At 31.8% G+C, this 26,381-nt stretch overlaps 1 protein-coding gene, 2 long non-coding RNA genes and 2 pseudogenes across 3 annotated transcripts; 1 reads left to right on the top strand and 4 right to left on the bottom strand.

The window, feature by feature from the left end:
• Positions 1–2,315: 2,315 nt before the first annotated feature.
• Positions 2,316–2,843, bottom strand: LOC115229897 (annotated as a pseudogene).
• A 3,673-nt stretch (positions 2,844–6,516) lies between these two features.
• LOC115229879 lies at positions 6,517–9,075 on the top strand (annotated as a pseudogene).
• A 978-nt stretch (positions 9,076–10,053) lies between these two features.
• On the bottom strand, positions 10,054–10,413 carry LOC115229896. The gene is made up of 3 exons (XR_003883370.1): positions 10,329–10,413; positions 10,162–10,295; positions 10,054–10,106 (listed from the first exon to the last, which is right to left on the bottom strand). It is a non-coding gene; the product is annotated as an uncharacterized LOC115229896 (long non-coding RNA).
• A 42-nt stretch (positions 10,414–10,455) lies between these two features.
• On the bottom strand, positions 10,456–11,397 carry LOC115229878 (dynein intermediate chain 1, axonemal-like). Its single transcript, XM_029800147.2, has 4 exons — positions 11,241–11,397; positions 10,945–11,189; positions 10,823–10,912; positions 10,456–10,788 (listed from the first exon to the last, which is right to left on the bottom strand). Exons 1-4 carry the CDS (start codon positions 11,305–11,307, stop codon positions 10,660–10,662), a joined length of 531 nt encoding a protein of 176 aa, XP_029656007.2. The 5' UTR covers positions 11,308–11,397; the 3' UTR covers positions 10,456–10,659.
• Positions 11,398–11,775: 378 nt separating this feature from the next.
• Positions 11,776–12,272, bottom strand: LOC115229895. Its single transcript, XR_003883369.1, has 4 exons — positions 12,238–12,272; positions 12,160–12,207; positions 12,045–12,125; positions 11,776–11,974 (listed from the first exon to the last, which is right to left on the bottom strand). It is a non-coding gene; the product is annotated as an uncharacterized LOC115229895 (long non-coding RNA).
• Between the last annotated feature and the right edge of the window lie 14,109 nt (positions 12,273–26,381).

The following is a 26,381-nucleotide window of genomic DNA, read 5'->3' as shown; positions in this document are numbered from 1 at the left end:
TTAATAATTTATCTAAAAAGTTCTATATTACTATTTATTTTTTAAAGTAATGTATTTAATAATTTTTTTTCAAAGAATTTAAATTTAGTCAAAATTTGCAAAGGTGCCATGACTTTTTTGCCCCACTGTATACTCCAAAAGGTTGAAAGACTATTTGTCGATTGTCAAAAATTATGGAAGGAAATAAAAATCCAATTTTTGTTGGATACTTAAATGCGAAGCATACTGCATATGGGTGCGTGAAGTCAAATCAGGATGAACATTATCTATCTGAAATTTAAAAGTCTGAAGAGCTTATCATTTTCAGCAGCAAAGTGGTGATCGATTAGATTGTTTATTGTTGCAAATATTTTAAGTGGTTTGTGTGACCGGCCTTATGTTGAAAATGATGTGGGGAGTGTCCATTTCCCATAAACTATGAAATTACGAACGAAAACAGTTCTCAGCGAAGAATTGAAAATACTAAATTTTTCGCTCTCAGAAACATAATTCACTTCCACCTTTGTCCGGAAACATTTTTATATGTTTATAAAACGTGCGTCGAACCATTGCTTACCTACGGGTTCGAGGGATGGTACCCTACTGCTGAGAGGAATGGCATTATCGCTAAGCTCGAAAAGACGAAACGATATGCCATAAAATTAGCAAATGGACTCCAGCTGGACCAACCCATCCCTCAAGAGATTGAAGACGCGGCGGAAACGATTGGAAGTGTTCTTGAGAGAGCTTTTTCCTCTCGAATCCGGAATTAAACATAAAAAAGAGGAAAACAACGCAGAAGGGGCATACTTTGTCTCATTAACTTACTCTCTCTTTTTCGGGTTTTCCTTTTAAATAAATAAATTCATTTATACTAAATTTTGACGAGATCAATTTTTGGATGAAAGAATGAGAAATATTATTCCAAGTTATCTCGAGGACTATAAAAAAAGGTTTCTCTTCTCATACAAAAATCGATTGATAAATGAAGAGCAATCTGAACTACTTCGTGAAAAAAGAAACTAGGAAAGTAAATCAAAGCGGTGTTGGGACCCGCTTTAAACTTTCCCCTAAAAATCCGAATTTTTGAAACTTTTCTTTAAGGTGAGTTCTGATAAAAAGGTTGGGAGATAAAACTCAAGTCCAGTGAAGGTGTCTGATTCCATGAGAGGAAGTACCTGAGAAGTTAAAAGAACAGCTATCTAAGATTCAAGAAGTGGACCCTTTATCATTGATTTCACAGAATATACAAAATGATACGTGTATTTGGATATTACTATCGCTTACGAAAGTACCATTATGTTAGCTATTTCTATGGAAAAATCAAGTTAGCAATACACGGATTTAAAAATAAATCCCCTGGTTGGGACTACATACTTATGATTATCTTTAAAAAGACGGAAATGCCTTTTTATATGGACCATGGAAGTTATTTAATTCTTCGTCGAGTATTGAACATGTTCCTCAAGCATGGAAAAGGACAATTGTTCGCATGATCCGAAGGAAAACCGAGTTCTGATCCTGCAAATTACAGACCAATTAGCCTTATATATCCTAACTCAAAAATCATTAAAAATGTCTTAAAAAGACTATCAAAGAATATCTTTTGCAAAAGAGGGAGATTTCGGCGTAAAAAGATGCTCATTTATGCAGATGATATTTTAAAACTCATTTTCATTAAAAAATGTCAAATGGTGTCAGAATAAAAGCTTTTCCTTATCTTATGAAAAAAATACTGTTTGCTGGATTGGTAAGAACAGAAAGCAACTTGATCTTTGTATTAACACTGGAGTTATAAAATCCGTGGAAAATCTAAAATATTTTGGATCGTTATAGATGCAGGTTTTTTTGTTTTCTTGGTTCTTTTTCCTTCTCTTCCTCTTTTAATTTAGTGACGAGTTTGTTATACGGAAAATACAATTCTGTTCTGTTTGAATTTAATATTTGTTCGTGTCATTCCTTCTGCTGGGATCTTTCTATCGACCAAAGAAGGCTACAGGTCCTATCGTGCAGAAGAAACATCGGTAGGTTCTGTCCACGTCAAAAAATTAATTCATTTGTTTCACAAGTTTTTGAATAAATCAATAACACAGTCGGTTGAAGAATGTCAACCGTTGAAATCAGGAAACGTCCGCTCCTAGCCGAGAGGATGTTCGGACAGGTTGACCGGGTTATTTTCCGACGACTAAACAAACTCTTGCCTTACTTGCGACGGAACGGAGTTAAACTGTCTGTTGTTTTTTTCATAGTAAAAGAATTGACCTCAAATATAAATTCAGTAAGATTTAGTTAAAGAAAGATTTATCACAAGAAAAAAATTGGAGATAAATTAAGAATCAATAGAAAAATCCGACGATTTTCCCCCCAACTTTATGCTTTCTAGCATAACCATGTTCAACGACTCCTTTAGAAGTTGTGAATAAAACGTGGCTAAACAAAATACAGTCAACAAAAAACCCAAATTGACGAGCAGGAAGAAGATTAGTAGTCCACCTTTCTATTTCTGGATGAGTGACATCAAATCGAGGTTTGATAACTCCACACTGATTAATTTAAATATATTATTTTACTCTATTGACTCTACCAATTAGATTTACACAGATCTTATTAGACCCATTAGCAGTGATCATTTCAAAGTTACCGATGTAATCTATTAGTTAAAATTAACAAGAATACTATATCTTTGCATTACTGTAAGAAATTTGATAATCATTTTGGAAGCAGGTATTAAAGCTTGTCTTTTACCACGTCGTTCACAGTTCGTTATACATTTCAATGCATCAGCGAGAGGATCTGTACGAGTCATATCTAATCAAGCCTATTTAACATTTATTAATAAATGGACACACAGAACAAGAAATCACACGTTCTAGAATAAAAATATATAATAATTAAACATGATATTATTTAATAATAATTTAAAATACATATATATCAAATTTTTAATTTTCACTTCACAAGTAATGATACAATATTATTATTTCTCAATCTGCCCTTGTCGAATCTAGGAAAACTGCAAAATATGGCTCTTTGACTGATACCTGCTGCTTCATTCCTCTGGCTTTCGAGATCACTGGGATAATTAGACCCAAAGTGCTTAAACTCCTCTCAGTGATTGGCTTAATCATCTCAAGGAAAAGTCACGACACTCGTAAAACGAGCTGGCTTTTTCAGCGGATATCGTTCGCGATATTATGTGGAAATTGCCTGTCCATCCAATGGCGACTCGTCTAATTTAGTTAACTTCTCTTTCTTCTTGTTTCTTTTATAAACAGATAATTTAAGAATAGAACGGAGTTTAAGATTCGATTCTTTTTAACTTAAAACAAAATCAAACATATTTATAAAAAAAACCAAATCATTCTCAATCACAAGTAATGATACAGTATTTATTTGTTTTAGTGAATTGTGGAAAGGTTTAATCAAACTTTGACACGAAAGCTTTCAAAGCTCATGAGTGAAGAATCAACTACAAACTGGATCCAATTTATAAAACGAAGCACTTTCATATATGACACAACTATTCGTTCTTCAACTATTAATTTTTCTCCACTAAATTTAAATTTATCTTATTTTAAACGAATGAATACAAAAATGAATGTTCATCTATCGAAATACAATTTTTCAATGGGGATGAAGTATGTTTTTTTCGTATCAAAAACCCTTAACTTAAATTACCAATTTTATTATTTCTAGTCGAATCGACTGCTTGCGACTAAACCAATAATAACGCCTATTATTGCTTCTTCACGCGGTACATTGTCGATCTAAGAAGCTATTCGACCCGAAAATGCAAAATATTCGTGGCTAATTTAGTAATCTAAATAATAGATTCTTGTTTTATTGGATTTCTTTTCAAAATTTGCTATGATAGAATGTGCTTTTACCAAATCAGCTCCGCGGAATCAAGATGATATGTTTTTTTATAATCGGGGGACCACTAATTTTCCATACTATGAAAAGGAGTTTAGAAATTCTAAAATAAAACAACTTAGTGTAGAATACGAAATTGACCATGTTGCCGGACAACCACGTGCCCCGTGGATACAGAGGCAAGTTCGACAGTATTTCTGTGTTTAATTTCAATAGAATTAACCAATCTTTAAAAAGATGGATCTTATCCACGAGTGCATTAAATGGAAATTTTAGATGCTATAAAAAATGCGTCAAAGTGGCAATGAAGTTTTAATACGCCATGATGGGGATGCAAACCTGGGTTATAGACGAGGTATCTGCATAAAAGATATCTGCATAAAAGGTATCCATTATACGACGAGGTATCTGCACAAAAATATATTGTGAAGGATAGGGATCGAGAACTCGTAACGATAATTAATAAAGAGGATAAAAAGATCAAAGGATACATATTAGAAGAGTAAAAAAACTTCAATTGTAAATATTTATGGGGTTGGTTCTGTGTTTTTTATGCCATATTTACATAACTGTGAAATAATTGTGCCATTGTTATAAATTCGCCGGGTTGAAGTCCGCATAGGGAAAAATATTTGCATTGAATCGTCCGGACGTAGACCGAATTTTATTTTAAAGTTTTAATGATAAAAGTAATTTAAAAATAGAAAATTTAAACATTTTTAAAAATTAAAAATACACTTTTTAATAAATTGTATTTGGCTAACATTGGTTAAAGCGTTTTTAAATAAAATATTAAAACCAAAGAAGTAATGAACAGAAAAAGAAAAAACTTCAGAAAGGTAATTTGTATTAAAAATTTTAAACATAACCAATCTGGCGCCCCGACCTATCTCGACGGTGACATTTAATATTTTTTTATAATTTTAAGCAGGCTCCATAAAAATCCCAGGGGCCGCCGTTGAGAATAACTGCTCTAGACATATCAATCCCAAGAATATTCTTAGCATTTCTAAATTTTTGAGCGATTGCAAAGCGCCACCTATGGCTCCACAGGATGCCCACTGTTAATTTTCTTTTACTATGGCATGCTGACAGATTTTTCTGCTGGATATTTTAACCGGTTCAGAGCAACAGACGCAAGAATGCACGTAAATTTTCTGGACGAAATATTAGAATATTTGATATGTGACCTTGTCCTTATTTGAATTTTATTATGTGATTACGTCATTGTATCTTTGCTTAAATGAACGGAAAACAATCATACACAAATGAACATTGTATATATTAATAAAATTTATAAAAATTATAATTCTTTTTCATAATGCCAGGCAAGTCCGGTCTTTCCTTCCTCTATTTTACTTGCGTCTGTTTTAGTTTTGGGAATCTCTAAACCTTTCCAAGAACGATTATTAAGAAAATCCACTGAGATCAAGCAAATTACAAATAAACCTGCTGAATATATGTCAACTGATCCATTAAATCCAGAAATAGAAATTTCTTTATGATTATCCACATCCAAAATTTCAGTTTCAATACTTTTTCCTGAGTTTATAAAAGTTAAAATAAATCATTTACCACCAATCCGCCGAACTTCTTGATAATCAAAATTAATCGAAGAAGACCATTTTGATGACGGATCTAATGCAAAATGGAGTTCATGAGGGGTTATTATTGGCCGATAAAAGTCAGTACTGTCAATCAACGAGCTCATAGGACATGCCAATAAAACAAACATATCGATCTAAAAATAAATCTACAAACTTGAGTTTTTATAGTGTTATAAATTTAATTGACCTCTAAAAAGTTGGCAAGTTTGAAAGGAGTCAACTTTCCAACTACGAAAGTATATGATTTCTTTCCAGCTCGAGTAATAATGTCTCTTAAGTTTGAAATAAGATTAGCATTTTCACGCAGACTCAACGTTCCAACCACAATCCCAAATATTTTTGAATCTGCAGAAGCCTTGTGAATATATGAGAATCTTTTTAAAATAAGACTGCGAGGATTAACAATCTGTCCTTCGTCTGCCCCACAAATGTGCCAGTGAACTGAAGATTCGGGGAAACGAAGAGCAAAACAGGTCGCTAATTCTTTTTTATCACCAATATAGAAAAAATTTGCTTTTTCCAGTATTTCAATAGGAACATTGAAGCTTCGTCCAAAAACAATACTTCCTGAATAATTTTCAGGTTCACAATTGCTAGAATATTCGTCCCAATTGTTACACGGCAAGCAGATGGAACCAAAAGTTATGTTCTGGTATGAATCCATAACCATGTTCTTAAACTCGTCTAAAATAACCGTAATTTATATAATTTTTAATATTTAACAATTTCATTATTTTTACATTAAATCAACACAAAACAGCATTTATAAATTAAATACAAGTTATGGTATATTGGAATAAACTACTATGAAACCGTACAGAATACGAATTTCATTTAACATATTATTTAAAGTTTATTTTATTTATAAATACAAATTATTAGAAATACCGAGCTGTTGGGTATATGCAGGATCACCAAATACAACAAGTTGCTTTTCATTACTGTCAATACAGTTATCCATTAAATGTTTATAGCAATTTTGAAGATCTAAAGTTCTATTTCCATAAAGAAAAAATGTTGGGATAGAATTGCACTTTGTAAAGCACGCAAAACCAAAATGAATAACACAATCTGCGTCAAAATGCTTTGAGGCGACATAGTCAACACAACAGCTAAAAATAACTATTTGTATCAAAATCAATACCTCCCATAAAGAGTATCACCAAGGATGCAAACATCCGTTGCTGTCTCCATTTTTATAGTCTGTGCAATTTGGGGAGATATCTTCAGTTGGCTATCTTCGAATTGAAGCGCAACCTATTTTTTGTAAATTATACAATTCGAACCCTTTGATATTTGTTAATAATAATCCATTCAATTGCCTTGTCTAGATTATAATCTTCACACATAAATTATATATGTTGATTCACGTTGATTTTTAATTATTAGTTAGTTTATTATAAATAATATTTTAATATTTAATTTTTATATAAAAATCTGTGGTATTTATTTGTATGGTATTGAAGTTTAACAGATTTGAAAACATTTATACTTTTATTTTAATTATTTCTTTCATATTTTAAATAGATTTGGAAAATAAAGAATTATCTCAAACATAAAGAATTCATACTACGTAACTTATGCACCCTTGACCCAGAATGGTCCGCATTAGCAAAAAAGCAATTAAAATCTCGTCCGGTCGAATCTCTTGTAACAAAAACAAATGAAGACATCGACCTAAAACCCATATATACAAAAAAGGACGTAGAAAACATGGAATCGACTATTTCAGGAAAATACCCTTTTACCCGAGGTCCTTACCCTACAATGTATACGCAAAGACCCTGGACTATAAGACAAGTTTATGAAATTTATTAATGAACGCTTGTAGTATGCCGGATTTAGTACTGTTGAGGAAAGTAATCGTTTTTATAAAGAGAATATTAAAGCGGGAGTCCAAGGTCTCAGCATAGCCTTTGATCTTCCGACTCACAGAGGGCTATTATTTATTATCTAAATATAATTTTTAATAGATATGATTCTGATAACGAAAATGTCGCTGGGGATGTTGGAATGGCCGGGGTTGCTATTGATACTGTTGAGGATATGAAAGTTTATTTAGTATAGATAAAAACAATATAGGACCTATTCGAGGGCATTAATCTTCGTGATATTTCTACTTCAATGACTATGAATGGCGCAGTTCTTCCAATCCTTGCATTTTATGCTGTAGCTGCCGAAGAACAAGTTTTTATTTTGAGAAATTTGCATTTAGGGCTGTAAATTAGAGGAGTTAAGTGGAACAATTCAAAATGATATTTTAAAAGAATTTATGGTTAGAAATACATACATTTACCCTCCTGACTCTTCTTTAAGAATAATTGGCGATATTTTTGAATTTACTACAAAAGTATTTTAGGATAAAACAGTAATTTTATTAGTACATGCCTCGGTTTAACTCAATATCAATTTCCGGTTATCATATTCAGGAAGCAGGCGCTAATAATGTTCTCGAGCTAGGATTTACTATTGCTAATGGCCTTGAATATTGTAAAATTGGTTGGATTTTAAATTTTAACATGTAAAGGAATCGAAAGAGGGCTAGATATTGATGATTTTGCTGGAAGATTGTCTTTCTTTTGGGGCGTCGGAATGAATTTTTATATGGTAATATTGTTGAATAAAATATTTTAGGAAATTGCAAAATTCAGAGCTGCTCGTAAACTCTGGGCCCACTTGATCAAAGAAAAATTTAATCCAAAAAAAGAAAAGTCACTTATGCTTAGAACTCATTCTCAAACTTCAGGTTGGAGCTTAACACAGCAAGTTAGAGTAAAAAAATGATTATTTAGGATTCATATAATAATATTGTAAGAACAACTATTGAAGGTTTGGCTGCTGTCTTTGGAGGCACACAGTCACTTCATACCAATGCTTTTGACGAAGCACTTGCTTTACCGACAAAATTTTCAGCTCGAATTGCACGAAATACTCAAATAATTATTCAAGAAGAAACTGGAATTACCAAAGTGGTTGATCCTTGGGGGGGTTCATATATGATGGAGTCACTAACTGATCAAATGTACACTGAGGCGCTAAATTTAGTGAATGAGGTAATATTTCATTATTAAAAGAACTTATTTTTTCTTAGAAATTCATTTTTTTATTTTTTCATTAAACTGACTAAAATTGCAATTTAGATTGAAAGTTTTGGAGGAATGTCAAAAGCAGTTGTTGATGGAATGCCTAAAAGAAGAATCGAAGAGGCTGCGGCTAAACGCCAGGCTAGAATTGATTCTGGTCAAGGTTAAACTTTCTAATACTTTACTTTATAATAGAAGTTATTGTTGGAGTTAATAAATTTATTCTCGATAAAGAGCAGATGCCTGAAATTTTGGTTGTTGATAATTCGGCAGTAGCTAAATCCCAGAAAGCCCGTATTGCATCCGTAAAAAAATCTCGTGATCAATCCAAAGTTCCTAAAAACAAGTGAATCTAATAATAGGTTAAAGAAGCACTTGAAAATCTTGCTAAATGCGCCAGTTCTAAGGAAGGCAATCTTTTGGCATTTTCAATCGAGGCTGCTCGATGCCGATGTACACTTGGAGAAATCACAGATGCTATGGAATCTGTGATTTTATTTTTTGTTAAAACTAGGTTTTTGGACGATATGTAGCTACAACAAGTCTTGTTTCTGGTGCTTATATAAATGAAAATAAAGATAAATCACATTTGGATTCAATTATTAAGGACGTAGAGGCAATTTAAAATAAATACATTAAAATATTTATTTTAGAAATTTGCAAAACTTGAAGGTCGTAGACCTCGTATTTTGGTTGCAAAAGTAGGGCAAGACGGACATGATCGAGGAAGTAAAGTGGTAGCTACTGGTTTTGCTGATCTTGGATTTGACGTCGACGTAGGACCGCTATTTAGTGTACCAAATGTGTATCCGTTTAAAATTCAGATACCTCGTGATGTCGCGCAACATGCTGTCGATAGTGATGTTCATATTGTGGGAGTAAGCTCTCTCGCAGCTGGGCACAAAACTTTGGTTCCTGAAATTATTAAAGAGCTTAAAACGATGGGAAGAGGGTTAATATTGTTTGTTCATTTCTAGAGATATTATTGTAGTTGTTGGAGGTGTAGTACCGCCTCAAGACTATCAAATGCTAATTGATGTTGGAGTTTCAGCTATTTTTGGACCCGGATCAAAGATAACGGAATCAGCCAATACCGTTTTAAAAATACTATTTGATAGAAATTTTTCAACAGCAAATCATTAACTTTTTCCGAATATAATTAATTTCTTTATTTAACATTGATAAATAAGATTATGGTTTTCGAAATGTAAAGATTATATTCTTAAACTCCATTTTTCCAACAATCACATACCTTGGGGCTTTCGTGTTGTGCAATTGCGCTTTTTAAGGCACAAATAAAGAAAATTATTCCATAAATTTTGTTTTACTAAATGTCGATAATTATATTTTAAGATTTTAATTGGTTAGTTTTGTAAAATGTTAGTTTAATTTTTTATCCAACGGTAGATATTATTTTATCTAACTTTGAAATTTCTAATTCCGTTTTTTCTGTGTCTGTCATTTTTTTTGCTCCACGTTTTTCCTGTATTTCCATAATTAATAAAATATTACTTTTGGAACTTTTCGCAAGTTTGGAGATAATTTATAACTGATTACGTAACCTCTATAAAAATATAGTTTTTATTATAATTTTTTTCTAAATTGTAATATTTGTTAACCTGTCATCGCTGACTAAAATAATAGGAAATTTTGGGTTGAATGATAAATGTGTTAATTTTGCTTTCTGACGTTGAACCAATTGCTGACTGCACAATGATTCGTATTTATTGACAGCTAAATCGAAAACATAAATCTAATAAAATTAGAGTAATAAATTTGAAAAAACTTTTCCAGCTGTTGTACATGCCGCGAATACAGTAGATGAATAAGGTGCCCATTGTACATCTGAAACTGGTGCATTTAAATCAAATGAAAATATATTTATACTAAAATTGATTTAATTTTGGTAATACTTTTTTTCATAGTCCCAAATTTTTACTGACCAATCAGCACTACAAGTAACAAAAATTCTTGGATGAAAATAGTTCCAAGCTAAAGAATAAATCGCCATTTGATGTGCATTAAAAAATGAAATATATTCATCTGTAAAGTATTTTGAACACTTGTATACTCCCCCGTACTCATTTGCTAACAAATAAACATCAGAATAATGTGGACTAAATTCCAAGTAAGTTAGAGTGTCTTAAATATGTTGCATTTATTTCACCATAGTTTAAATTGTCAAACGAGTTTTTTTGATATTCGTTTCTTGAGATTGTAAGTAAAACACTGGGACGAAGTTCATTCTAAGGCACGAATATCAAGCATACTAAGAAAAACCTTTACCAGAGTCCACAAAATAACTTTGCCTTCAGCACCAATAGAAGCAAAGTTCATATACCCGTTTGAATCCTCGTCAAGCCATTGAATCTATTTTCGAACTCTATACTAAAAATATAAACTTTCCATATTGATTCAATGTGTTTATTGGAAATTTCACTGGAATATTTTGGAGTGTTATTTTTAGTTCGAACATCATAGACTTTTATACTTCCGTCAAAAAATCCGACAGCTATTATATATGGTCTAGTTGGAGATGATTGCAAGCAGAAAACTCCACAAGTTGTTTCAATAATATTTTCTGGGTATGAAGGATTTTTTAATGAGAATAAAAGAATTAGTCCCTCTCCTTGATTGTATATATCATCTATAATTAAAACATTAATATTTAATCAGAATAGATATTTTAAATCTATACATGTTCCATAGCCTACTTCAATTAAATCTGAATATTTTGAGTTCCAACTAAGAGCAGTTACAGTCATTTTTCTTGTCTTCCAATGAGAAAACTTCCACAGAGGAAGCAAAGAGCCTTCTTGATCTTTAAATTCGTCAGTTGCATGTTCCCAATAACGGAAATCTAATGGAATTAATGTTGTGTAAAAACCAAGAAGAATCTCATCATATATGTTGTTGGTAACCATACGCTCTAATATTTTTGCAGAATTAGACAAAGATGATATATCATTAATCTTTTATTTAGAGTAATTTCATTAATTACTTGCATGTTGAGTAATGCAAAGTTATCACCGGTTTCTTCTTCAGTTACAATAGATTTTCTTTCTTTGTTTTTTTCCTAAGTTTTCAAGTTATGTTTATACAAATACATTTTTTAGTTTTTCTTCCAAATAAACATCAAATATTCCCCATTGAGTTACTTGTCCTGAGAATTGTACTTTTGGAGGAGGTTCTGTGATAGTTTCTTTTTCCTGGAATTTAATCCAAAAAAATTACCAATAATAAATTATTTATGGTTTGAGCTCCTCGTTCAGTGTAGTTAAATCGATTGAACAATTTTTTCGATTCAACAGAATTTGGAGTTTCCAAAATTATTTTTTTTCCTTCTTCCGAATCTTTTGCGACATATGATCCATTAACTTGAAAATGAGTTTCATACTTTTGAGGGCAAATGATTGGTTTAAAACACCCTTCCTAAATAAGTTGTTTTATAAATTAAGATCTATCTCTAATTTATTTAAAATATTTATGTTTTATATTTTACATTATAATCAAATTGCACAAGATTCTTCGGGATATTTGGATTTTTCGTCGTTAAAACTCTTGCAATCTCTTCTTTCAACTCCTTTTAAAATTAGGTTTTGTGACAAAATAATTACTGTCTCTGTCAGATCTAGTTGATCAGGAGGTTTTATAAGTGATTTTTTCTAAATTAATGATTATTGACTCAGTAAAACATAGCCGTGATCATATTCACGTTCTATGCTTTCCCGATAATTTTCTCCGTCCTAGTTTTTTAACAATTTAAAAAGTATACTTTTTTCTTTTTATTGACACTCTAAAAATATTTAGCAAATTATTTATTACCGTTTGAGGCTTACTGATTGTTGCCATTATTTCTATGGATACAAAATTAACAGTTTATTTTATAAACGAAACCGGAATAGAAAAATTTAAGGATTTAGAACAATCATCTGTAACAATTTATATATATAGCCCAAAATGTTGTTGAATAATATTTAGACGTGTTATTGTTCTAATGTTTTAGCTCATTGTATGCTGAAATTAAAAATTAATACACACCATCAAATGCTTATCGCAAGATTTTCTTTCTTGTGGGAACATACGTGTCTGTCTCTAATACCAATAGACATCGACGAGACAAATAAATAGAAAAACCTGCAAGACCGTAGACCAAGTTGTTCACGGACTGCGTGGAACGCAAAAAAGGGCTACAATATGTCAAATATATTTAATTAATCGATTTTAAAGATGTTAAATTATCTTTAATTTATTAATGTAACAATTAATAAGATTTTAATTTTTTAACTTGGCAAACCTACATTTCTGGCGTGTTTTTTCTTGTTTTATCTTGTTGTAATAAGTTCGTACAAGGGTTTTGTAAAAGACATTATCGAATATGAGATTTTAAAGGAGGCGTTGGCTGGTAAATTTCCAGAAAATTTTGTCAATTATAAACTTCCTTTAACTAAAAAAAATGAAAGGTATTTTAATGCGCAATAAGTTTCAGATTGTTTCTTAAATCCTCTGATCCCAAGTTAGTCATTGCTATGGATAATGAATCTGAAATGGAGCTTGTTGCAAAAACATTGCACAAGTATTTTCACGGAGGAGTGAATAAAATTGAATATCAGTGTCGACAAAGCTACTTTACTGTAAAGAATGACATAATCAGAAAAGTAATTCGAATTTGTCAAGTCTGTAAATTTTCACGTTTTTTAAACGTATAAACATTTTTTATTGTAGATTGGAGATATAAACACCATGTTTTTGTTTCTTGTCCTAATGAACGGTTTCAGATAGATCTTATAGACTTAAAAAGATTTTCAATAAGGTAAGAAATAAAAAAATTAATAAATAGATACGAATTAAAAAAGATTTTAGAACTAATCCATCTCTGCGACTGGATAAATTCGAATCACAGTACTATCCACCAGCTGAAATAATAAATATTTTGTCGAATAATCGCGTAGAGGTAGTTTTAAATTTATTTATTTAATAGATTAAACACTCAAAGGGGAAAATTCTATAGTCGGGATGGACAGGATTAAAAAATTTAATTAAATTAATTATTTTTGTAGTTGATAATTCAATATAAGATTGTTTAAAGTTTATCGATAAATTGACAGATTAACATTAATTGAAGGTCAGTCAGTGTAACTCGCATCCCATACGTATCATTTGGTCCATGTCACATTAGCTTAATTGAAATTAGGATTACTTGTCAAAAAATATTTAAATGAGTTGAAGACAAAAAGATGCATAAATACAGCCTGCTGGCCAGTGAATTAGCATTGATCACAATGCTACAGCGTATGTTCTATTTTTGGTACTAACTTTGAATCGCTAAAATGCTCTTAAAGTAGATTGCTTAATCAAGGGTATATATTCAAAGCACTGTAATAAACAAGACCCTAGAAAGTATGCGGGTTGAGTACAGAAATTGGTGGAGTCAGAAAGCGGAGACTTGACAATCGTAGAAGAACGCTCTAAAAGAGGACAAAAAGAAAGCTAAATTAACACGTGAACGGGAATATCCTCAACTCCAGGTAAAAGTCGTTGTTATAGATCTTTTAACGAGGGCGAGACTGCGAGAGGGATGAAGAGTAGCTTAATAGAAGAGATGGGTATTGAAAATTTTTCTGGATATTTAAAAACCGACTTGGCTAACTTTGTTTTGTAATAAATTATTTTGTGATTACTTAAAATTGTATTTGATGGGTAATTTGAGAAAATTTTTCATAAACATGAGTAATTAATTTATGAGTCAGCAATTATTATCTTATAAATATATAAACATATTTTGTTTTTACTAGTAAATGATAAATAGTAGAACAGTCAAAAACGCATCGGATTTTATTTTTAGAATATTCGACAGTGTAAATAACACTATCAACAAATACAATAAATATCTTCGCGTTGCTAACATGATAACGAGTATAATATTTTCTGTATTTATATTATAAATAAATTCACTAATAGTTAATGTTTATCGCAATTCTGGGATGCAGCATCAAATATTCGATGAATAACATGCCACTTATTATATTCCAGCATAAAAAGAGCATATTGGAAATTTCTATCTTAGGAATATTCACTCTTGTCTTATTGGGTCTATCACTACTAAACTGGTTGGCCTTCATCTACAACTGGAGATATATTATGAAAATGGTTTGCTTTCTACCTTATTTATAGTATCTATTTTTGTTTATGGGGATACTAGTTGTCTTTCCTTCTATTTATCTGACAATTAAAACAAATTTCAAAGCAGGGAACGTAATTAAAAACTGGTTTAAAAATTTTTTTTCAGAAAAATAAAAATTTCATAATTATACAAATAGTTTACACTAATTTTTATTTTTCATAAACAATGCCAACAAAAAACATTTGTTTTCCAATATTCAATAAACAATATTTTTTAACAAGACTAAAAAAATTTCACCACAAGAATCGAAATTTTCGAATCCTTTCTTAACCTTATTTTCTTGATGACATTAGAATGTGAGAGTCCTAAAACAACTGGGCTTAGAAGGCCCTAAAATCGCTAATGAATAATTTTTTTAATTTTGTGATTCACCTCACCTCTCTACAACTTCATAAGAACTTTTTTCTACTCTTCTTCCTACACAAGCAAAAAAAGCCAGCGAGATCGTCTGAAAACAGCCAGCGAGATCGTCTGAATAAGCCATATAAATTCCCTGGGATCTTTGGAGCGATGGGTGCATAGACGGCCAAGTTTCTTAAGATGAGCAAGCGTCTTGGCCCCACAAACACAGGAAGTCTCGACAGAAATTGCCCAAAAGCAAAATCGATCGCGCAAATCCTTGTATTTCGTCAGTTTCGTGGAAATTAATTACTAATCAATAAATACTAACCAATAATTTTATGACAATGCTAACTGCCTAATACGGCTTTTGTTCAAATCTAAAAATAAAACTTCTTAAGAGGAAAATCCTTTCTACATTCTACCACTTACAAATATAAAGACAAAATATTTTTTACATGAAAAATGGCATTTACATTTGCAACATTAAGTTGCTGTGGATTTATGGTTGATGATGAACAACTTTTCACACGGAACCTGGAACCACATAAAGTACTTTTTGAATGATTCACTTAGTTCTATCTTTAGAGAACAATAAACTAAAAAGTAATTTTTTACATTAAGTGATAAATAATTTTTATTTTATAGTTCTCATAAATTATATTTTGTTAAAATTATATTTTTATTAATTTTATTAAATGTTGTGTGCGTCTGCTTACCGTGATTATTTTGAATTAAAATTTCTTATAGAAGCTTCAGAACTAATTTTATGTAAACAAAGAAAACTATCCGACGCACAAATTCTTAAACTCTGGAATAAATTTTTTTATTTTGACAAAAAAATCTTAGGCGATAAATGTTAGTGAATACATGATTATTAGTTTAGATGAGAACGTCATTAAAGAAGTGTTCTATTCCAGCTTGGAATGCTGCAACTACGAACTTGCTTCAGTAATTTTTGAAATATTTATTTAGAATTCGCTCAATTACCTAGAAAAAACATTCCCAAAGAGCAACGAGGTTTCAATTCTGCGTGGAATATATTGCGAGTTTAATAAGGAATATGATGATGCTATTAAGCTATATCATTCTGTCCTTGATAGAGATCCTTCCAACATGGTGTAAATTAAAAAATGAAAATAGATGGCAATGACTAGACAAATTGCAATATTAAAAGCTACTGGTCAATATAAGGAAGCAATCGAAGACCTCAGTGTTCTTCTTTCAACGTGTGTAATTAATTAAATCGTTCTACAAAGCTTATCTGTATTAAAACGATGTTTTTAGGTTTATTGGGTATGAAGACGGATGGGCAGAGCTATGCGATCTTTATCTTAACCAGTTTGATTATGAGAAGGCTAGCTATTGTGTGGAAGAACTGATTTTGCTGAATCCTCATAATCCACTATATCACATGAAATTTGCTGAGGTAATGAATTTCTATTAATTTGTAGATAAAATATACACAAGGAGGAGTAGAAAATTATATAACAGCTAGAAGATATTTTTTAATGGCTTCTGAACTCTCGTCGTCATCCAAACCTCTATTTGGAATTATATTGGTATTAAGTCTCGATACTTACTTAGTGCTGCGATAAAATTGCACGTTCTTCTCGGAAAGTAGATGATTTTAATGAAAAGATTAGGAAAAATGTCCTTAGTCAAATTCAAATGTTGGTTTTTTCTTAATTTATATATATAGCAAACAAATTAATTTTAACTAATATATAAGTCTTTAAATAATAAAGTTCTGTTTGATATGTTATATTATAATTTATTGAAAAACGTTTATTGGGCCCTTTGATTAAAGAATTTAATAAAACGATTCTTTAAAAACAAACAATTAGAACGAAAGTATTACGGTAACTACTATCTATTCCGAAAATGTTTAAATAAATATACCAGGTAAAATACATCAGCTCAGAACTAAATTCCCCTTCAGGGGTTATGAATTTTGGTGGTGTAGATTAAGAAGCAATTCTCTTTACTTTGGTAATTATTGTGGTGTGTTATAGCGTCCGGCCCGTTTATATCGTCCGGGGTGATGATCTACATTAATCATCTTTAATCATTTGTTAAACATCTTTGACACGAACGACAAAGATGAATACAAATAAAAAAAGAACACAGAGTTCAGAACATAGTAATGGAAGGTATCTCACCAAAACTATACATGATCGCGGGCAAAAATCCGGAAATATTATATTGTTTTGAATTTTAAAAAAATTGTATTTTTAACTTTACTCTAAATGCTGCAGAATTGTATTTCTAAAAATTTTAAAAAATAAATTTCTATTAACAATAAATTTAATAAATTTTTTAAAGTCTTTATATATATTATTTAAAGACGGTTCTTATGAATAAACTTCGATCATTCAGTTCTGATTTAAAAATATAAACCTATGAATTATTTTATTATGAAGAAACAAATATAGAGAAGGGGGACAACATACTGCCGTTAAATTACTTGAAGAAATATGGAAAGAAGAGAATTAAAAATACAGATTAATTCAAAATTAAAGTTATTTTTATAATTTTTTTATTCTTGATTTGCTAATTTTAATTTCTTCCCCGGTTTCGAAATCTTTAATTTTAGCGCATAACCCTAACCCTAACCCTAGATTTTCCGACTCAATTTTTAGTATCCTAACCATCAGACAAGAAAACGAAAACGTTTAATGATAAAACAATAATAATAAATTAAAATAAATAAATATTTTTTAATTAATTCCGTAAGATTTTCGGTTAAATCAATAAAAATCATAAGTTTAACAAATGATTAAAGATGATTAATGTAGATCATCACCCCGGACGATATAAACTGCCCGGACGATATAAGACACGACAACAAACTGGTGAAAATTCCCCTGCTTGGAAAGTTAATGCTCCATTATTTAAGGGTGCCTTTTAGGCAAATCTGTATGTAAGTATCGAGGCAAACAACAGAATTAAAAAGTTTTAGCATTTTGAAGCTGCTTTTCAACGATAAAAATACGCCTTGCAAATTTAAATATAGTAGTCGATTACTGAGCTGCGGTGGGCGAAATCTCTAAAAAAAGGTGTATCTGGAGTGCTGTAGATTCCAGAGGACAGACTAACAAAGATGATCCCATGATCGATCAGATTTGCAATTCAGTGATCGATCAGCCGGGGAATGTGTCTAGGATTGATTTCAGGTCGTAAGGAAGTCGACCTCGGGATAGTCAACGTTCACTATTTCTGTTTTTGAACATTGACGTCATCTATATACAAGGGGTTGAATAATGATTCCAAATGTCAAACTATTCCACTTAATCATTTTTTTTTCATGAAACAAGTATTTAATTACAATCATTTTTTTTCATGAAACAAGTACTTAATCATTTTATATACGAATTTATATTTTTAGTAAAAATTTTTATCTTTTGTGAGGTATTGTGCTTTTTAAACTGCGCTTTATCTATCTGAAGTTCACGTTATTCATAGAGTGATGAAATCGTGCGGGCTGGTAACTAAGTAGCATAAATGGCAGTCGAAACAGAACCTAGATAAATCTTTTCTAAGCTCTGATTTTCAGTAAAGTGATAGTAAAAAAACTTTGGAAATTTTTTAAATTATTATTAATAACAAAAAGGAAAAAAGAAACACTAAACAGAACCGCCTCTCTAAGGATTGAAAGACAATTCTTGCGTAAAACAGCGAGCAAGATCTTGGCACCGAAAACACAGGACGTCTCTACGGCAATTGCCCAAAAGCAAAAGCGTTTGCACAAATAACCGTACTTCGACAGTTTCATAAATTCGGCCTTCTCAGCCGACAAACCGGGTCGACAAGCAGTATAATTCAAAGCTCTCTTGGCAAAAGAGTCCGTACAGGTGACGTCCTAAAAAGGTGTTTCCCGGATACAAAAGCAGATAGCGTACTGCTATCGGGACGTTTTGCTTCTTTAAAGTCAATAACGACAAGGGTGAGGTTTGCAAATAGGAAGTTCTAAGCGAATTAAGATACTCAAGCAGAGTGAATCCTTATCAAGGAACCTGATCATGGCTGACAGGTGGTATGGAAACAAGCCAGTTTATTTTGGTCGAAAAAGGGTTCCAAGTAGGCTGAAGATTGACAGCAAAAAATTTTGTCCCAATCCCGCTAAGAAGTTACATCGGAATGAAGTTAAGAATGATTTTGTTTCTATAGTGCAAAGGCTGAATCAAGATCAGAGTCCAACGATGATTCAGTAGTTTTTTCAATCTTTTTGACAAGGCTGCCAGATTCGTGGAAATGAACAAAATTCAAAATTCTATAGTATGATCAGAAATTTTGCCATAAATAATAAATTGCATATGTTAGTGCAAACATTCAGGAGGCGATTACCGATATTACTATTGACGGAAATTAAGGCTCTCCGATGAATAAAACGGAGCTCGTCAATTTTCCCATTACTGTTACCCCTAAATGAGTTTAGGGCGTCCAGAAGTTGTTTGGAGGAAACAGAAAGTGGTAAACAGGACGAATGTCTCATATCAAAGGTTGTTGGTTTACCAATAGGATGCTTTTTTTTGAGAATGCGAGCAACGTCCGGGGTGATTGTACGGACGAACAGCCGCGCTGACATTGTGCGACATTAAACAGGAGTTAATCCGAGACCGTAAACGTTTGGAAGAGTCTTTCAACGAGGTCTTAGCAGTAGATTTTATATGAAAGAGAGACGGAACGAATGAGCCATTCATAAACTGACTCATATTTTTTTTCAAGAAAGAAACACAAGAATTACCAGCACCAGGGCGGCGAACAGGAGATCCCAGCGCAAAAGATTAAAAAATAAACAATTTCAGCTAAAAACGGATGGACGGAAATGACAGATTTGATTAGTGAGAATAAATTTAGGGCCACCGAAATAAGGGCCGATTTTTAGATTCGGATAGGAATTGGGAAAGAAGCACAATAATCGTAAATCAAGTTTATTATTATTTAAACCAAAAACACTGTCAAAGCCGGAAAAAAATCAGTTAGGTGATCCTACATTCCAAATCAAATTACGCATCTCCTCTCTATGTTCAGCCAGGGATTCGAAGAATCTTTTGATTGGACGAGGATCCAAGGGTCTGGGCTGTTGGCAGTATGTATTAACGCAGAACACAGAACCCGTCGTCTTTACAAGCGTTTCGAAAGCAGTTTGCTTTATAAGCCGTTATGTAAAACTAGAGATAGACCTTGCAGCCTTCCGCTGTATGTTCGAGATTTTTTGCAGTTTTGTTAGTGCAAGATATGATCCCCAGGCTCCACAAACATAACCAATAGAGGGCTCGACATATTGTTTGTACATAGTGTTGAACCAGGGTTGTTGTATTCCCGTGCGGAACCAAGAAAGATCTTTAAAAAGTTTAATCTTCTCGAGTTTTAAAAACGCATTTACATACGGAACAGATAACTATTGAAAAAATCAATGGAAAAAATAACAAAAAAACGTGGCAAAAAGTTTCGTTTCTTCTTTAATATGTGCCATGGACGGCTAGATACGCATGGGCAACGTTTAGGGTCCGATAAATTACCGCTTAGAGTGCTTGAAAATGAGAACCACAATGTTTTAACTGCAGTTTTTCCCCCCGAGATTTTTCTTATCTCCCTCAACGATTTCAGGTTTTGAGTAGGAGTCGGTTTTTTGTCACGACCAATAGAAATCCAACAAATAGTGGGTTGGTCCCGTGCAAGATTCAATACCTTTACCATTTAACCAGATTTCTAGTTCCTCAAAGTACGGTTCTAGTCTGCTCCAGACATCCATAACCAGGATATCGTTCGCGTAAATAATCGTATGAAAAAGCGGTTTCGGGACGTCGTTCATAAATATATTAAAGACTAAGGGGATGAGAACTAATCCTTGAAAACCCCTCTCCTCAAATTCACGGCCTTCAATAGCAAATTTCCACAACGAATTAACGATTTTTTCTTGCACAAGAAACCCTCTAGCCATCTGACAGTTTCCACTGTTCATCCCCGAGTATATTATTTTGCTCAACGTAGGACGATAAACAATTGAAAATGATTTATTAAAATTAATTATTTCTTCAGTCTTGCAATGGGTATCGTCCATACCTCTCTTTTGACATATTTTATCCATTAAATAAAAAACTTTGATTTACCTCACATAAAGAAAAACTAATTTAAATCAATACAAGGCATAGTTAGAATTTATAACTGGCGCATAAAAATAACATTTGTGATATAAAGGCTTTTATTTTGACGTCTAAAAGGTCAAAAATGTAATTCATTGCCCATCCGTAACGCGTTGCTCATGTCACATAAAGTAGATCAAAATAAGCACCACAAGAACGCAAATGTCCCAATATTCAATAAACTTTGGCAATATAATAAATGGCAATCGCTAGGACGAACGTTCTCGAAAGTATTCAAAGAATCAAAGAAAAAAGTACATCGAAAATTGAGCTTAGAGATTTTAGAACTCACGGAAAGCAAATACCTGATAAAACATCTTCACTAAAGAAGACTAAAAACCAGTGAAAGACAAAAACTAACAGTAATTTTATTAGGATAAATAAAGGTAAGATTCGTAAATAATCAATAAATTTGAAATGCTCGACGCCGTTCAAGTGTAGTCCAATAACTAAATTAATATTTAAATATAAAAAGTACTAACATGTTTTTATATTCTTGTTTTGCTGAAATTGGAGTAAAGTTATTTAAAAGTCCGATAAAAGAATAAAGCGAAATGAAAAAACCAATGATGCACTGTATTCTAATCTAATATATATGAATTATAAATTTACTAGCTCGGCAGCTCGCTTCGCTCACCGCGACCTAGCTCCGCGGAGGGCCTGTTTCATCAAACAACTATAAGTTTATGAGATGTATAAAACTACCTGGTTTAATGTAACCCTATTCTATCGCCTGTTGATAAACGATGTTTGTCGTCCGTCTTCCTTGGCATATATGAATAAATTTTCTCTTCTGCCTACCCTCGAGCATCCCACATACAGCTGTCCATGTGAAAAGCACTCACTCTCTAAAATAACCCAACTACCTTTAATGACTGTCCCTGGGCCTTGTTTATTGTCATTGCAAACTTTTTTTTCATTTTTTGTGGTCTATTTTTTTATATTTAATTTTTTCATTTTCCTTTGTAATTTCCTTTTTTTTCTTTTTTTATTTTTTGTTTTTTACTGGCGGAAATGGGGCAGGGGGAGATGCGGCAGGCAAGAAAGCGACACACAAAAAAGATTTAAATTACCTTATTAAGCTGACCGTTTTTTCTTCAGCTTCGTTTTTCCTCCTTCGGTTATCTATTTAAAAAATTATTTTTGAATAATAAAAAAGTTTAGGAAAAGAGGCATACCGAAAATAAATTCTATCTTTACGAAAAACTCAAGTAAATAGTTAATATTTTTACGCAAATTCTTCTGATTGCGCTGTCAATTGGTGGTAAATTGTGTTAATGGTTGTGCTAATGTGGTTTCAACTATCAAAGTGTTTTTCAAAATCTGTTAATTGCACACTCTATTCAAGGTCGTGCGTCAATTGGTGGTAAATTGTGTTAATGATTGTGCTAATGTGGTTTCAACTATCAAAGTGGTTTTTCAAAATCTGTGATTGCACATTCTGTCAAAGTCAAATATGATAATAGCTTTAATTTTGATTCATGGTCGATAATGATATATGCATTTAATTTTAAAGAGAAAAACATAGGATGAATTGAATTTCTTTATCGCGAATAATTGGGAGTTCATCATTGTTAATATTCTCGCTGTCGTTTTCATCAAGGATATTCTTAATACGTGAGATTTTTGCCTTGAAGGTTTTAATGGACCTCATCATGAATGTCGAGGACATTCGCGTTGTTCATTTTAATCAAAATGCAGAAAATAATTTTTTGATTTTTTGGGGGGGAAGGTTTTAGGACTTCATCATGTAAGTCGAGGACATTGTAGTTGTTCATTTTAACCAAAATGCAGAAAATTTTTTTTTAATTTTTTTTGGGAGGGAAGGTTTTAAGGACTTCATCATGTAAGTCGAGGACATTGTAGTTGTTCATTTTAACCAAAATGCAGAAAATTTTTTTTAATTTTTTGGGGGGAAGGTTTTAAGGACTTCATCATGTAAGTCGAGGACATTGTAGTTGTTCATTTTAACCAAAATGCAGAAAATTTTTTTTAATTTTTTTGGGGGGAAGGTTTTAAGGACTTCATCATGTAAGTCGAGGACATTGTAGTTGTTCATTTTAACCAAAATGCAGAAAATTTTTTTTTAATTTTTTTTGGGAGGGAAGGTTTTAAGGACTTCATCATGTAAGTCGAGGACATTGTAGTTGTTCATTTTAACCAAAATGCAGAAAATTTTTTTTTAATTTTTTTGGGGGGGAAGGTTTTAAGGATTTCATCATGTAAGTCGAGGACATTGTAGTTGTTCATTTTACCAAAATGCAGAAAATTTTTTTTTATTTTTTTGGGGGGAAGGTTTTAAGGACTTCATCATGTAAGTCGAGGACATTGTAGTTGTTCATTTTAACCAAAATGCAGAAAATTTTTTTTTAATTTTTTTGGGGGGGGAAGGTTTTAAGGACTTCATCATGTAAGTCGAGGACATTGTAGTTGTTCATTTTAACCAAAATGCAGAAAATTTTTTTTAATTTTTTTGGGGGGGAAGGTTTTAAGGACTTCATCATGTAAGTCGAGGACATTGTAGTTGTTCATTTTAACCAAAATGCAGAAAATTTTTTTTAATTTTTTTTTTGGGGGGAAGGTTTTAAGGACTTCATCATGTAAGTCGAGGACATTGTAGTTGTTCATTTTAACCAAAATGCAGAAAATTTTTTTTTAATTTTTTTGGGGGGAAGGTTTTAAGGACTTCATCATGTAAGTCGAGGACATTGTAGTTGTTCATTTTAACCAAAATGCAGAAAATTTTTTTTTAATTTTTTGGGGGGGAAGGTTTTAAGGACTTCATCATGTAAGTCGAGGACATTGTAGTTGTTCATTTTAACCAAAATGCAGAAAATTTTTTTTTATTTTTTTGGGGGGAAGGTTTTAAGGACCTCATCATGTAAGTCGAGGACATCGTATTGCCAATTTGAAGTTGTGTGCACACACAGACAGACAGACAGACAGACAGACACACAGACAGACAGACAGACAGACACACACCATACCATTTTATTATTAAGATAAACGTCAGTTGGGATTTTATCTGAGTAGATACCCATCGTCTTGCAATATATACGATCTACAAAAATGGCAATTCTCAATACATTCTAGAACACTGATAATTCCATGAACGAGTAATAACAATCCAATGAAGCAAATAATTTTATTTAAGAAATTCGCTTTCATTTAATGGATCTATAACGCTTAGAGCAGAGGTTTCCAAGCTTTTTTTTACGCGCCTCCCTTAGAGAAAAAGTACAATCTTGCGCCTCCCTTTATATTCCATAATATAATACAATTATTATTTTATCAAAAACAATTTTTTAAAACAAAAGTTAATGAGATAATTTTTTTCCATCTTGGCGCAAAGTTTTTCAAATCTTGGTGTCATCGCAGAGAGTGCTACTCTTAGCTCATTAGTCACTACTAAACGAGTTCGATATTTAGATTTAATTGCAGCTAGTGCAGAAAATCCAGTTTCGCATAATATGAAGTAGCAAATGGCAACAAAACTTTCATGCTTTTTTCGACAAAATTTCATATTCCGTTCTTACATTCAACCAAAAAGAAATTAGCGGTTCTCTCTCAAATTTTTGTTTCAATAATGTATCGCATGACAATTCTATCAATTTTTCTTTTTCAAAAGTTGTCAATGCAAATTGATTATCTTCTTCATCAATAAATGGATTTGTATCCATTCGAACATTTTACAGTCGAGATCTTTAAAATAGTGAGCAAAATGCTTCAACAAACAATCCAAATGTTCAGCAAATATGTCTTTGTTTGCTTCAATGTTCACTATGGCGCAAAAGGTGTTTAAAAGTGGAAACATGTCATAGATATTTTTTTGTATATTTGATTTCCATAATACCAATTTTTTCATAAATGCTTTTATTTTGTGTGAATCCTAACAATAAGTAAGATGGAAAGTATTTTCTTGTCTTTGGAGTGGTATTGATTATATTCCAATCATTTTGATTTTTTGAACCATCGTCAAAATCTTTATTATTCGTGAATTTTCTTTTGCAACCACTCAAGAATTTATCCATGTGTTAAAATTATTTAATTGTCTAATAAATTAAATAAATTTTTGAAAAAATATAATTTTTAAATTAATAACTCTTATTATCGGAATATAGTCACGTTTTTTACATAGATATAATTTTCTAAAAAATGTTTCTGAAATACTTTTCGCGCCTCCCTTGACACGAGTCAACGCCTCCCTAGGGAGGCGCGCCTCCCCATTTGGAAACCTCTGGCTTAGAGAGTATCAATAACCAACATTTAACACGACAATGATTTGGACTAACTGTATTAAATATTAAATTTGAAAATAGATTAAAAAGAATTTAATTTAGAATAATTTCAGAATTTGGGCGACCATTAAATTTTACCGGTACGAAGTGTTCTTTAACAGCTGTCTTGGTGCAATGTAAAAGCATCTCATGTATCTAAATTAAAGAAACCATATTTCAAGGTTAAAGAAACCTAAGTGGCCTTCTATTGATGAATCATAAATGAATAATTATTGATGTCTTGATTTTTCCAGACGGCTTTCGACAGCAGCGTCCTTCATAATTCTTTACTGTAAGTTCACAAATACTATATTTAGAACTTGAATTTTTTGTCTATATTAAATTTTTCAAAAAATCAAAACACCATAATTAAGAAACCATAGAAAAATATAATGAAACCGTAAGAAAAAAGAATAGTTATTTATTTAATAACCAGTCCACACTGAATACTGGTGGATCTTTAGGTTCTAAATTACAGCAAAATAAAAAACTTTTAGCAGATGAATCTGTGTCGTCATCTTGAAATCTAGTTTCATTTTATAACTATAAAGACCTGAATAAATTGCTTCTGTTCGGATCTCTGGGAGCCATTAACTCTTGTAGTACAGACATTGTTACTTCATTAGTTGGATCGATTTTGAATCCTGAAAACGAATGGTCCGTATATTCCGAATATTCATTTTTCACAGTTTTTTCGTTTTTCTTATTTTTAGTCTTGGAGCACCTAGGCATATCTGCGTAGATAGCACGTACGGTCTTTTATATCAAAATTAGACGTACCAGCTGTACGAAATAAACGAAGGCCGGATATTTTACGGACTTTATATCATACCTAAAACATACTTTATCAAAAACAAAGAAAATTTATTAAAATTCATTCTGTTTGTATG

The sequence above is a fragment of the Octopus sinensis genome, unplaced genomic scaffold (assembly GCF_006345805.1).
Source record: "Octopus sinensis unplaced genomic scaffold, ASM634580v1 Contig13764, whole genome shotgun sequence".
NCBI classification, from domain to species: Eukaryota; Metazoa; Mollusca; class Cephalopoda; order Octopoda; family Octopodidae; genus Octopus; species Octopus sinensis.
The sequence above is the reverse complement of the archived record's forward strand: the minus strand, read 5'-3'. Positions and strand labels throughout refer to the sequence as shown.

Coding starts and splice junctions, on each gene's coding strand:
- LOC115229878 (XM_029800147.2), bottom strand. CDS start 11,307: ATGACTGTAACTGCTCTTAGTTGGAACTCAAAATATTCAGATTTAATT. Junction 11,190..11,240: donor TGAAGTAGGCTATGGAACAT/GTATAGATTTAA, acceptor TTTTAATTATAG/ATGATATATACAATCAAGGA. Junction 10,789..10,822: donor TTTTGTGGACTCTGGTAAAG/GTTTTTCTTAGT, acceptor TTCGTGCCTTAG/AATGAACTTCGTCCCAGTGT.